Consider the following 13702-nt stretch of genomic DNA (forward strand, 5'->3'; position numbering starts at 1 on the left):
AAGAAAAAGAAAGAAAGAACTAGGAAAGAACCAAGGGCAAGCCAATGTGCGTCTTACTCATTCTCTGGCTGGTTCGTCCAGTTTTTGAAGAGTTCCCTTGATAGCTGAAGACAGTCTTCAAGGCCCAACCAGCATGCCGTTTCAAAAAGTTTTTCCAGGGCTACTCTTAAAGGAAAGCACAGAGAAAAACATTTTGTTTTGCTACGTTTACTGCACTTATTTTTTTTTCCTTTCTCCAACTGCGTGTGTTTCGTGAGAGGATGGGTTTATTTTAAAATATCCTTCTAATAACCACCGGGTTTGTGAAAAAAAAAAAAAATTAGCTTTTGTGGATGGCAGACTTATTTAGGGCTCAGAGAAATATTTGCTGAGAAGCTCTCAGGCACCAAATAAACTCCAAAGACTGGTATTTTTTTGAAAGTCGGAAATAAATTATCGCCATCCTCCATCTCCCTCAAACACACGCAGGAGTACACACAGTCCGCATCTGCTATCAATTTATTTTTCCTCTCTTTTTACAATAATTGTCTTATGAAGAGAAAGAAAAAAGACTTGAGAGCATTTGATCTAATACCCTGAAAAATGAAGTTCTTTCTCTTTACACGGAAAGGAGAGGGAAGAGTTTCTTTTCTTTCCACAATGCTCTTTCCCTCGCTAGAACTTTTGTTCCTTCCTCTGCTCTGTCTGGCGAGTTATGTTCATGTCCAGATAAAGAATAGAGATTTCTGTTTTGTTTTGTTTGTTGTTTTGACAGCTGAGAAATGGTATACATTTTCTTTCGGAACAAAATAAGTTCAAAAGGATACAGTGAAAAACAGTAATTGATCCAGAGAAGCGATGTCTGGAGGCATCGCTCTTCATACTCCCGAGTCTCTCCAACTTGGATTCAGAGGTAAAGGAATTCAAACGGGCCATAAGTTTCCAGAAAATGCAAGAGCCAAATGGGGTTGCTCCACCCTCCATTTGCAACCTCGGCCCCGCCTGACCTTCCGATAAGGAGAAGGAAGGATGGCCAAGGGTGGAGGACCTCCGAAAGACGGTTCTGAGCATTTCTACACCCTCCCTCTCTCTCCCTCCCCACCCCAAGTTGGATGCAGCAAGACGGGATTCTCTACAAGTACACAATTCTCCAAGGTTCCTCGGAAGACAAATGGCCCTGGGAAGCTACCAAAAGTAGGTCACTTGAGTCCAGTTCAGGGGAGCTAAGGATATGGCTGGCTAACATCTGTGGTGCCTGAGTGAGCACACTTCTGCCTTCCTGTTCAGGCACCCAACCCGACTGCCCACGGACTGTCCCACTAGTCCTCACTGTCTCCCATTTACATGTCTAGTCAACCCTGTGTCCTTCTAGTCACGTGCCTGAGCACACAAATGTCTCCCTTCTTGGAAGGATACTCTTGAGAGAGAATAATTAATTTTGTCTATTTTGTATTTTTTGCTCGGTCTGGTTGATTTCAGCCTGATTTTGATCAGAGCTGTAAACAGAATTCCTGTACCGTCGCAGATAACAAATTCCCTCCCTAAATCTAGAAGTTCCCCTCCGGTACCTCCCACTCCCTACAGATCTTGGGTCACGGGAAGGTCAGGGGTACCGCAGCCCGATTTTTACCTTTAACCTCCTTCCCAGACCGCCAGGACAACATGCTTACTGCCCTCACCAAACCAATCACATGGAAATCATTTGCAATACTTACTCGTGCTCACACACAAGTGACTGAAATATTCCAGGCAACTCCTCTCATATTTGTATAAGGAATGATTGAGTTTTTGTCATTAATAACAAACAGAAGGGACTTTTTTCTCTGGTGGCCTTCCCATGCCTTCAGTTCATTGGTATAGGCTGGTTTTACTCTGTATAATCCCCTCACCAATGGCAGGACACACTCAAAATCTCAACCAGAAGCCTAAGAATTGAGAGGACAGAGCTATAGATTCCTGTGTGTCCAGGTGTGAGCCCTGCAGGTAAACTAAGATCCCAAACTATTATCTCTGAGTAGGAAACTTGTAGCTCACTCATCCCAAAGCCACTGGTCTCAAGGAGCATGCAAAATCTCCCAGTTAAATCATAGGTATCAAGATCTTCCTAATATACATCTGAAAACCCACCTCTTAACATGGACCATTTTATTCAGTTATAAATTGAAATGAATAAATGGAATATACATATTCAATAGAGAGAAATTAAAAAAAATACCTACAGGGCTAAATAGTCGTCTTGTAACACTGTTGCGTTTTCACGGATAATAGTTGAATATACATTCCATATCGAGGTAAGTCTCTTCAACAGATACTTCTATGAACAATAAGGAAAATCTATGGTTAGCTTTGGCTCGCATCACTGAATTTGCACTGTATTGCCCTCTCTCTGAAAGGACAGGAATACAGGAGTGACAGGTGTCTCCTGAGAAGTTGTCTTTCTTTGTTACTAAACGTGTAACTGGTTGATTTTGTTGTAGCCTCCCTTCATTCAGGTTCCTCTTTGGTACAATGGAATTGCCGAGAATACCAATATAACCTTTTGATGAGGACAAAACAATATTACGTACGTGAGTACACTCCATAGTAGGTAGGAACTTGATAAATCATGGCTCTTATTACCATTTCATATCACCTGGAACATTTTCGGGTGTGTTCAAAATAGAGAAAGAAATGATGAATGTTAAAACTGTTGAACATTCTACCTTAGCACTTCCATGCTTTGTATCTATACCTCCAAGAAAAATAAGGATGACTGATCTATGCTTCAGGCAATTTTACGCCGTGAGTCGGAAATAAAGTTTCTTTGATTGAGCTCTCAGCTGGTGAACAGCAAGGTTATAAAAGTTATCCATTTATAATACATCCCTAAGAACAAAGTAGATATTATTCATTGATAGTCCTTAAAAACAAATCCTAGGGCACCTGGGTGGCTCAGTCGGTTAAGCATCTGCCTTCAGCTCAGGTCATGATCCCAGGGTCCTGGGATCCATGTTCAGCAGGGAGCCTGTTTCTCCTTCTCCCTCTGCTACTCCCCTGCCTCACTTGTGTGTTCTCTCTCTCTCTCTCTCTCCCAAATAAATAAAAAAATTTAAATGAAGACAAACAAAAGCAAATCCTAGTTATTACTTCTTTATCCAGAAGCAGGAATCAGAGTTTATCGATGAGCCACCTCAATCCCACACTTAAGTGTCTTCTTTTCTGGGTCACCATCCCCACAGTCAAGGACATTTGGACCGGGACTCTGGACAGCTGAGGAAAGAAGTCTGGACCCATGAGGTATTTGTGATCTCGCCCTCCATCAGCCCCAGAAGCTCACTTGTAATTATCATCTGGACCACTCTATGTTTTGTTTCTGGTCCCTTACTCTCTGGGTCCCTTACTCCCAGCTGTTCCTTTGGTTTGCCCTTGAGCCATCTTTCTTATGATCACTGTTTAAGATCTAATGAAGGAAGTATGATGATGTCCCATTGCTTGATGAATTCCTATTTCCCTCTGTCACTTGCCAGCAGCAAAAGCAGCTTCCAAGTGTTTACTTTTCCTGGAACATACCTCTCTGGTGAAGCCCTAGTCCTGTAGACCAGAGTACTTCAATGATGATGTTAAAAGTCTTTCTGTTTGATGTTAGACAATGTTAACAATGTTAAAAGTCTTAACTTTTCCTGGAACATACCTCTCTGGTGAAGCCCTAGTCCTGTAGACCAGAGTACTTCAATGATGACTATAGGGTTGTTAAAAGTCTTTCTGTTTGACTAACAATCAGAAGAGTGGCTGTTAGACAAAAAGCATACCATTTCCATCCACTTCTGGGTTCTTAGGGCACACTGTCGCTTCACCAAGAACTAAAGACTTTTCCAAACTTCTCTCATACTCATTTCCTAGACCAGGCCATGACTAAAGTATGACTAAGAGTAACCAGCCCTTCCTAAGAAAATGAATACATATTTAGAACTAATAGACTATGACTTGGGGAAGGATGTGTTCCACAGATGCTGTCTAGATATGGAAAGAGGAAGACAGGACTTTTTAAAACCACATAACAAAGAAGGAAATTACCTTTAATAACGGGTACATATCATAGCTGTTCGCATCAAAAACAAGATCCTTGGTTACCAGGTTCACCAAGACCGCATACCAGACTATGATTTCATCTTCTTCAGCAAGGTACTTGGTTAAATCAAGGGCTGTTTCAATCTCAATATAATTGTTTCTGTTTGGTTCAAAAAAAATACACACTCAAAAAACCTCCACTGGCTAAATGATTTGCACACTTTCCATATTTGTTCCATGCTTCGATGCCTGACTTTAATAAAGTTTGTGGAATCAGATGAGGAAGTTGAGAAGCAACACGGGAAGTTTGGGGGAGTAGAAAAAGAATAAATGAAACAAGATGGGATCAGAAGGGAGACAAACCATAAGAGACTCTTAATCTCTCAAAATAAACTGAGGGGTGCCGGGGGTAGGGGGGTAGGGAGAGGGTGATTGGGATATGGACACTGGGGAGGGTACGTGCTATGGTGAGTGCTGTGAAGTGTGTAAGCCTGATGAATCACAGACCTGTACCCCTGGGGCTAATAATACATTGTATGTTAATAAAATAAATAAAATAAACATAAAATTAAAAAAAAAAAGTTTGTGGAATCAGGAAGCTAGAGGTCTTACTTAGCTCCTTGATAAGATGGGAGCCAAGAAATGTGGACAGGCCCTCCATTACAGTTTGGTACATTCAAGTGTCCCAATTTTGGGAGACTAGAGGAAAATCCAGGCCAACTGTTGGACTGCTCGTAGGGCAAAAAAAATCCTTGTGAATTTCATACATATTGTTATGGGAGTACAATTTCCATTCAACAAGTACTGATTATGAGTCATTATCGAATGCTCTACCAGTTACTCGCGGGAACGCGAACTAGAATGTGGGCCATGACTCTTGCTTTCCACTGAGGAGTTTATTCCTTCAGCGAGGACCGGAGGCTTATGCATGAGAAGCTGTTCATGAGTCTGAGAAAAGCCAACGAATACAATAAAAGTAGTGAAGAAGGAAAACCCATGCGTGTGATGGTGAAGTCAGGGAAGGCCTCCTGGGAGGAGGATGTTGAGAAGGGTAGTGAAGGCTGGGTAAGATGGAAATGGATAGAGACAAAGAGGAAGGACACTTAAAACAAAGAAGATAAAGTGGGAATTTGTGTGAGAGCAGACCAAGCAGCTGAGGCACCGGATTTCTTCAGAGTGGAGTTGAGAGGTGGAGCTTGGGAAATACGTGGGATCAACACCGTAGAAAGCCTTGAATGCCAAGATGAAGAGTTTTCATGGAGTGGGAAGGTGTTTAAATAATGGGGGGGGAGTGACATTACGAAGTCGATGCTGAAAAATTTTATTGCCACTGTGCTGAAGAAGACAGAATGGAAATGAAAGGAATGGAAGGCTGGAAGCTAACGCAACAGGCAAAGTAAAAGATGAGGGACACTTGGCTTAGCATGGAAGCAGTGAAGGTGGTACGTAAGGTGGGAATCCAAAAGACATCCTCAAGAAAGAAGAGATAAGATAGGTTGGCTGGACGGCAGATGGAGAGCGAGAAGCAGAGGAGTCAAAGGGGTCTCGAGTTTGGGTTATGGAAAGAATCGTGGCACTCTTGACAGACAGAGAGAAACTGACAGCAGAAACAATTCAGAGACAGAAAAAAAAATCCGCTGTGGAAGATCCTGAATTTAAATGACCACAGGATATGCAGAAGGCAGAAAGGGACAGGTGGAGATATAGACTTAGAAGTCATAAACGTTTCCTTTCCTGAAGTTTTACTGATTAGCTTGTATCTGTAGGGCATTCTACGTGCCCATAATAAAACCATCCCTAAAACCATAAGAAGGCATGAGCCATCCAAAGGAAAGAGAGAAGAAAATGAGAGAAGACAAGAAAGGTTTCCCGGAGGATGTGGTCAATAGTTTGAAAGTCATGGTGGTCCTGGAGAGGGGTTTCAGCAAAGCGGTGGGGTGAGCAAATGTGCCGCAGGTCACAGAGGGAGAAGTGATACAGGAACAAAGGACAAAATAAAACAGACATTCCTTTGAGAAACAGGACGGGGAAAGACAGAGAGAACACACTAGGTAGTTTACTATACAAACTCTTTAATTTTATTGTCTAAAATTTAAATTCTAGATACATATGAATTACCTGAATGAAAACATAGCACAGTTTCTACTGAATAAATGTAATAGAAATAAAATCTATACTTCTATAGTATAGTAAAATACAGGCCATATCTCATTAAAATTTTACCTATAGCCATCACCCTAGAGTAACAAAAATCACTTCAAAATCTCAATAGATAGTCTAATTCTAGCAATTCTTTTTTTTATATATATGTCAGCTATTTCCTTAATTTACAATATCACAGAAAAATACAAATGCATCTACAACCTTCCCAAATGTATCTGTTAATATTTAGGAACCTTTATAAATGCAAGCCCAAATCACCTTTATTTTCTCCTGAGTTGTTCTTCTTGATGGAAATTAAAAAAAAAATAACAATTCTAATACTTTCTGTGATAATCCCCTAAATATTTAAACATGATGACCTTTTCCTCAGTATATCTTCTCTACTGCATCTTTTTAAAACTTCTCCTTTAAAGGGATTCCTTTTAAGATGCTGACTTATGCTTTCATCTTATAAAACTGAAACTCAGTCCAGCATTAAACTAACTGCCTTACTCTGCACCCCCCAATCCCAACCCCCAACTACCACCCTTTCCTTTTGTCTCTCCAGGATTCTGACTACTCCAAGGAACTCATGTAAATGGAATCACATAATATTTGTCTTTTTGTGACTGGCTTCCCTTGTGCAGCACAATGCCCTCAAAGTACACCCATGGTGATGTCCATTCCAGCAACTTCTAGGTTCTAAAATTCCACTGTACGCACAGAACTTGATCCTAATCCGAATAACCTGGACCCTGTGTATACTAAAGAAGCAATTTCACTGCACAGTGACTAGGCTGTAACGTTTTATTACGTTCTCAATGTACTCTTAAAAGCCAGCGGTGAAGACAACATACTCACTTAGACAAGGAAAAGGCATCGTCAATCACCTGCAGCCTGTGGATAACAGGAATGGCCTGCAAATTAGATCCAAATTTGTGCAGGAAAAGATGAGAGCATTTCTTAGCCACAAAATCATAACAGTGTTTCAAAATCATGGTCGCTTATGAAGCCCCCTCGTGTGAATTGTCACACGAGCAGAGAAATGGTGATCACTGAGGATAGTCCCCATGATTTATTTATTATACATCTGTTTTTGGTAAATGGTCCCTCTGGACATCAATCATAAGCCTTTCATCTGGCAGAGAGTTTTGCCAAAAGACTGCCTGAAATAAAAAACAGCATGGTGACAACGAAAACGGGATGTCATGTTGAAAAGGCTCTCCAAGACAAGGAGTGTGTGCTCAATTGTGTTGCACTGTCCATATTGCTGTCAGGAGAAGTTTTGTCACGGGAAACCTTAAGTACTCATTATTTAGCCCTATTTTGATAATACTGAAGTCCTCTGAGCAGTGTCTGTCTTGTCAAGATTTTACTAATTTGATCCAATGACACCAAGAGAGTCCTGAGAATCATGGAAAGGCAGCAGTCCATTGCCAACCCAGCTGCTTAAGCCTGGGCTACAGCCCCATGGCATGGCCAGGCCACAGGAACCTGTCTCAGCTGGAGGGGACTCAAGGGGCCCAGAGGCTCCTATCCCCTTCCTTCAACACCTCACACATTTTCACAGGTTTGGTCTCAGAAAATCCATCTTCACAACACTCGTTTTGAGCCTCTCAACAAGCTTCAATCTTTCCTTGGTCTCATTTCTTCTCTGGCAGTAATAACACTTCCATTTTTCTAAGTTAATACTAATAACAGACATCCCAGTCATGTATTAGGAATAACTGACCTCAGTTTTTCAATAAGTAAGTCTACAGTGGTTGCAAGAAAATCATTGCTAGAATGGCATGGCCTTACTTCCATGGCTTACAGTGCCCTCAGAAACCAGTAAGAGGGAAGCTACTCTGAAAAAAAATTGAAAATAAAATGTTACGATGTGTGGATTTTGGAACCTTATTCAAAAGCCTTATAATAATTTTTTTAAATTACTGAATATGTCCTGACAGACTGATCTGTGTCCAAACTCTGCTAAAGAGGATACATAGGGGCCCCTGGGTGGCTCAGTGGTTAAAGCCTCTGCCTTCGGCTCAGGTCATGATCCCAGGGTCCTGGGATCGAGCCTTACATCGGTCTCTCTGCTCAGCAGGGAGCCTGCCTCCTCCTCCTCTCTCTCTCTGCCTACTTATGATCTGTCAAATAAATAAAAATCTTTAAGAAAAGAAAAGAGGATACATATATCACCTTATCTAATCTTCACAATTCTTTATTTAATGATGGTCTATCAAAACATCATCATATGGATGCAAAAACCAAGGCATGCACACAAGGGTACCAGACACAGAAGCCAAGATTTGGACCGATATACCATAGGTCATCTTCTGCTAGAGAGGCTGCTATATACTTCCAGAGAACCTCGAAGACAGAGACACCAAAGATATCTTTCAGTTCAACATTCTAGCTTAAAGAATGGTGCCTCCATGAACTAACTGTCCAGAGTTTCATGGCAGAGCCAACTCTAGAGACACCAACGCCAGCATCCTTCTCCAACAACGGAGATTTGGTTGAATTCAACCAATCAAAATCTGACCAACCAAAGCCAGCCAACATTTTAATTTTTCTATATGGCAGAATGACTTATGTTTGGTGATAAAGTAGTATTAAAGTCTGTTGATATTTTGTGGCTTAAATTCTCCAAGGGAGAGTAAGAACATAATTTTTTAAAAATTCACAGTTTCTAGCATAGACTGGGTACCCTTGATGGGCTTAGAAATTGTATGCATATGATTACCTACATTGTATCTAATCCTCATGGTAAGTAACAAAGCTGTATATTATTCCCATCTAAAGTGAAGACACGGAAACAGAATATTCAGGTAACTTGTCTGAGATCATAAAACTAATGGTGAGTAGGAAAATGTATTCTGATTTTTACCCAGAAAGGTAAAACGGCTGAAGGAAAATGACATTAATGCTCAAAAGCACAATACATTGTGCTAAATCTGCCCTTTCTAAGAATGAGGGGGGGGGGAATCCAGTATGGTTTAGGGTGAGAGCTGGCAGTGAGGGCAAAGTCTCTTCTCACCAGCGGGGTTTATGAAAGCTTGACTCAAGAGTGCATTATGAATGACATTTAGTAACAGGTATAAAAAGCCACCTTACCTTAGGATCTTTTTCAAGCTGTTGATTGAGCTTCTTCCAACCTAATTGATCATAGTTAACTCTGTAATATCCAGTCATATTCAAATTTAGAATCACCCAGTCATGATCGGAAGCCGAAACTTGCATTTCAGGGAATATTTCTACAAAGGGATATGGGAAAGGTGTGAAATGGTGCACTAAAAAATTTTTCCAGTTCATATTTACACTATATCCTCTTAATCCTCAACAATGAACCTAATCATCCAAAATAAGTAGAAGAATTCTAAAATAGATACTGATCATACCATATAATTGTATTTTTTCACATATAATGGTTTTCGATTAGAAAATTTTCTTTAAAGCTCTATGTTAGGTAAGACAACAATGATATAATATTTTAGTTTTAAGCAAGACAGCTTTTCAAAGGCTATCTGCTCCAACATTTTATTCTCTGCCTTTATATATGTGTGTAATATATATTCATGCATATATGTGAAGATATTTTAAAAATCTGTTACTTACTGCTGCTTTTATCTAGCCAGACTAGAGACTGTGTAATTCCATTTTTTATCCAAAGAATAGGTACAATCCATGTGTCACTTATTAGGAAGAAACCAAAAATTCAATTAATTTTCAAACATAAGATATAAACTCTGAGCCCCTATTAACTGAGATGATAAAATGACAGACAGGACTCAAATTCTTTGGTTTTTCACTCTGGATAGGCAAGGGTTTGCTCTTAGGATTATTCACTGTTGTTTTTTTCTTTCTTTTCTTTTTTTTTTTTTTTTTTTTTTTTTACAGATTTTATTTATTTATTTAGAAGAGAAAGCGGGGTGGGGGAGAGAAAGAGTCCCAGAGTGGGGTGAGAAACAAAGGGAGAAGCAGGCTCCCTGCTGATCAAGGAGCCCAGTGCTGGACTCGATCCCAGAACCCTGAGGTCATGACCTGGGCTGAAGGCAGACGCTTCACCAACTGAGCCACCCAGGAGCCTTTCACTATTGTTTTCATAAGCCAGTTTTTCTTTGGCCATTTGTTTACTCTCTATTAGTCTTTCTTCTTCTTTACTTTTTTTATAACTTAAGGTAGCTACGAAGAGAGTGTTGTATCTGAATTCCTTCCTTCCTTCCTTTCATTCTTTCTTTTTCTTTCGTCTTTCTCCTTCCTTTTCTTTCTTTCTTTTAACTCTCTCTTTTTCTTTCTTTCTTTTTTTTTTTTTTTTTAAAGATTTTATTTATTTGTCAGAGAGAGAGAGGGGAAGAGCAAGCGAGCACAGGCAGACAGAATGGCAGGCAGAGACAGAGAGAGAAGCAGGCTCCCTGCCAAGCAAGGAGCCCGATGTGGGACTCGATCCCAGAACGCTGGGAGCGGAAGGCAGCTGCTTAACCAACTGAGCCACCCAGGCGTCCCTCTCTCTTTCTTTCAATCTTTCTTTCTTTCTGTATCTGAAACTCTCAAGACCTGTTTATATTTCAAGACCTGTTTATATTAAATTATAGCCACTTGGCCTCACTTGGGGGTTGTTCGAATGTTGCAGACAGACCTAAACCCCTCTGTGCCAAGAGAGGCAAAAAGTAATTTCAGAAGAAAAAGCTTGCAAACATTTCAAAATGCCTCTCTGCCTCAAGCTTTCTCCCCATCTGAAAAGCGTTCAGCACGGATCAGATGATTCACATTTACTGAATGCCGACATTCTTCCCACATTGGTGGACGTGACCTGGAAGATCCAGGCGACCACAGGAGGACATTAGTCATCGGAAGAGTTACAGTCCTTGGAGTTTGGACAGGATTTGCAATCTTGCTCAAATGCTCACAAGTCTGGTTTCTCAAGGCCTTTGAATGGGGGTTCTGTGTTGATCTAATCGCTAAGGCACCCATCTTTGCAAAAGTCACGGAATCGTGATGAGCACATGGTGCCGCACGGAAGTGTTGGATCACAACATCGTATACTTGAAACTAACAGGACACCGGATGTTAACTAACTGGAATTAAAATAAAAACTTTTATTTAAAAAAATCACAGAATCGCAAAGTGAGTAGGGACGTTCCGTTCTGTTCCTTTTCTCTGGGGTTTTAAGGAAAGAGCAGTATGTCCTCCGTATTTGGGTGATACTCTTGGAAAATTACTCCCTCGTCTGCGCTAATACTTCACCGCAGTGCGATGTGAACATCAGAACGCTATCCAATACTCTTGAACATCGTCTGACGAGTTAAGAAAGGGAAGGGAAGGAGAGAGGAAGCGATGAACACTAAGCTGCTTTAGGCTCAGCTTTTCATTTCCTTGTGACAACAATCCACTGGGACAGACGTTGTTGCATTTACGTTACTGATAAGGCAGCTAAAACAGAGAGATTTTCAATTAGACTTACCAAAGGTTTGAATTTTGGTGAGGTTGATATTTAAGCCCAGGTATGAGAGACTCTAAAGGCCATAATTCTAATCTGATAGGCACGGCTAGCAATACACACACACGCGTACCTTCGGACACGTGCGGAACTATTCCTCCGGGGCTGGTGACCATTCAGTTCCATTTCTACTGAAAAAAGACAACTGTGCACCAGGAACCCCTTTTCTCTTACCTGACAGGAGGCCAACCTGGTTCTATTTGACTGCCTCTCACTCAGGCTTCTGCTTGAGAGGCAGTCAAATAGAACAAAAGTACACTTCTGTCTGAAGGACAAAGAGTGTACATAACCCCCAAAGCTTTGGTTGCTTGATGTCCTGCTAATGCGGGGGAGAGGGCACTGTCTCGAATCCCTCAGTGTGCGTCTCTGGCCTCGTTCAGAACATCGGGGGCTCTGCCTCATGTCAGCACCCCAGGAATACCCCTCGCAGAGCACAGAGCCCACTGCAGAAGAGTGTGTACCCAGCCTGCCATTATGCTTCCTCACCCACAGGCTGCTTTCCATTGGATCGAAGCTCAACCCCAGGGAAGGCAAGGACAGAGCAGCAAATGTACCTACTTGTGGGTTAGGAGAGTCTCGTTTTTAACCTTTCCAAGATAAAACGGCTCCTGTTTGACGGTGCCGGTGGATACATTTAAGGTGATCACTGGAAAGCCACTCTGGTGGGTCCAACTGTCCATTATGCTTTTCACTGTGGCTGGCAAAAGGGTTTTATTCTGGTCATCGATGACCTGTTTTTAAAAAGTATCACAGGAGCAAATATTGACCATCAAAATCTTTTCAGGGGCAGTCTCCCAAAAGAAACTACATGGCTGGCTATTCTATTTTTCATTTTTGATATTCTGGGCCTAATTCAGAACTCTGCTCAACTCTCTATGGGAATGAGTCCTTAGTTCATTCATTCATTGACTCACTCACTCATTCCTTCACTGAATGTGCATGTCAGGAAGTAGGACAATTACCATTTGAAAATGCCTCCATAGATCATCTTGCTCAGCATTTGAGTAAGAAAATGTCTTCAAATAGGACTGCAAAGAATGAAGAAGTTAAAAAAATGGAAAAGTTAAGGTTAAAATAAATAACATGTCCTAAACAATTTATGTTTCCTGCCTTCTATGTCACAACAATTTTGTAAACTCACCTTGAGTGCATTGATAAATAAATTCTCATTCAGGAAGCTAGAAAGCATTCGGGCCAAAGACGCCCCCTAGGACAAGAAACAGTCCATTGTTTGAGCAAATTCAATACATTCCATTTTGACAAGCAATATCACATTCCATTTTGACACATTCCATTTTGATAAGCAATATTCTGGGCTTTTCTTCCAATTACATTGCATACTTCATTTGAATGTTTGGGTTATCCCCAAATATGTTGATAAAATAGTAGACTGTCATTAACTAATAGGTAAAAGTTGAACACATGCTTTATATATAAAGAATTCAGGACACACAAAATATTTTAAGCCGAGATGTTTACATGGTCAGAATAAATTTCCACCAAGCAGAAGGGTTCACCCTAAAAGTAACAAGTTGTCTCAGTGTTTTATAATGATGGGTGGTACTGAGCACCTAACATGGGCTTGAATAATATTTGCTAGATGAGAACTGATTTAACCGTAATTTCTGAAATCCATCTGCTGAACAAAATTACGATTATTTGTATCAAAGCCTGTGTGGTGTCATATTAGCCTACTATCCTTTGAATCCATTTTATGCACCTTATTGCAAGAGTGCAAAATAAAAGGCAATATACAACTGATTTTACCTTGTTGTAAGTAAACAAGTCAAAGAGCTCATTTATTTCACTGGTTTCTGTGAAATTTTCCGCCTTCAAGGACACAGCTCTAGACACCAGGACGTGATCTTCACTGAGGACATTACGTAAAATGTTAGAAAAAAAGATCTCATTCTAAAAGGAAAAGATTGAGCAACATTAATTTCTTCAGTGTCACAGAAGCACAAAATTCAAATACTCTCAAAATACTTTCAAAAATACTTTCGCATCCAAAACCATAAGATACCTAGGAATAAACCTAACCAAAGAGAC

The 13702-nt window shown here is 40.6% G+C and overlaps 1 protein-coding gene across 1 annotated transcript in view; it reads right to left on the bottom strand.

Annotated features, from left to right (window-relative positions):
- LVRN (laeverin) overlaps positions 1-13702 on the bottom strand; it is a 72821-nt gene that overhangs the window by 14390 nt on the left and 44729 nt on the right. The window contains exons 7-16 of the mRNA XM_059416706.1: positions 13421-13564; positions 12795-12860; positions 12616-12681; positions 12212-12384; positions 9772-9848; positions 9271-9410; positions 7030-7085; positions 4033-4186; positions 2199-2293; positions 58-165 (exon numbers count right to left, since the gene is read on the bottom strand). Coding sequence (XP_059272689.1) covers positions 58-165; positions 2199-2293; positions 4033-4186; positions 7030-7085; positions 9271-9410; positions 9772-9848; positions 12212-12384; positions 12616-12681; positions 12795-12860; positions 13421-13564 — 1079 coding nt within the window. The remainder of the gene's footprint in view (positions 1-57; positions 166-2198; positions 2294-4032; positions 4187-7029; positions 7086-9270; positions 9411-9771; positions 9849-12211; positions 12385-12615; positions 12682-12794; positions 12861-13420; positions 13565-13702) is intronic.

The sequence above is a fragment of the Mustela nigripes genome, chromosome 12, assembly GCF_022355385.1.
Source record: "Mustela nigripes isolate SB6536 chromosome 12, MUSNIG.SB6536, whole genome shotgun sequence".
NCBI classification, from domain to species: Eukaryota; Metazoa; Chordata; class Mammalia; order Carnivora; family Mustelidae; genus Mustela; species Mustela nigripes.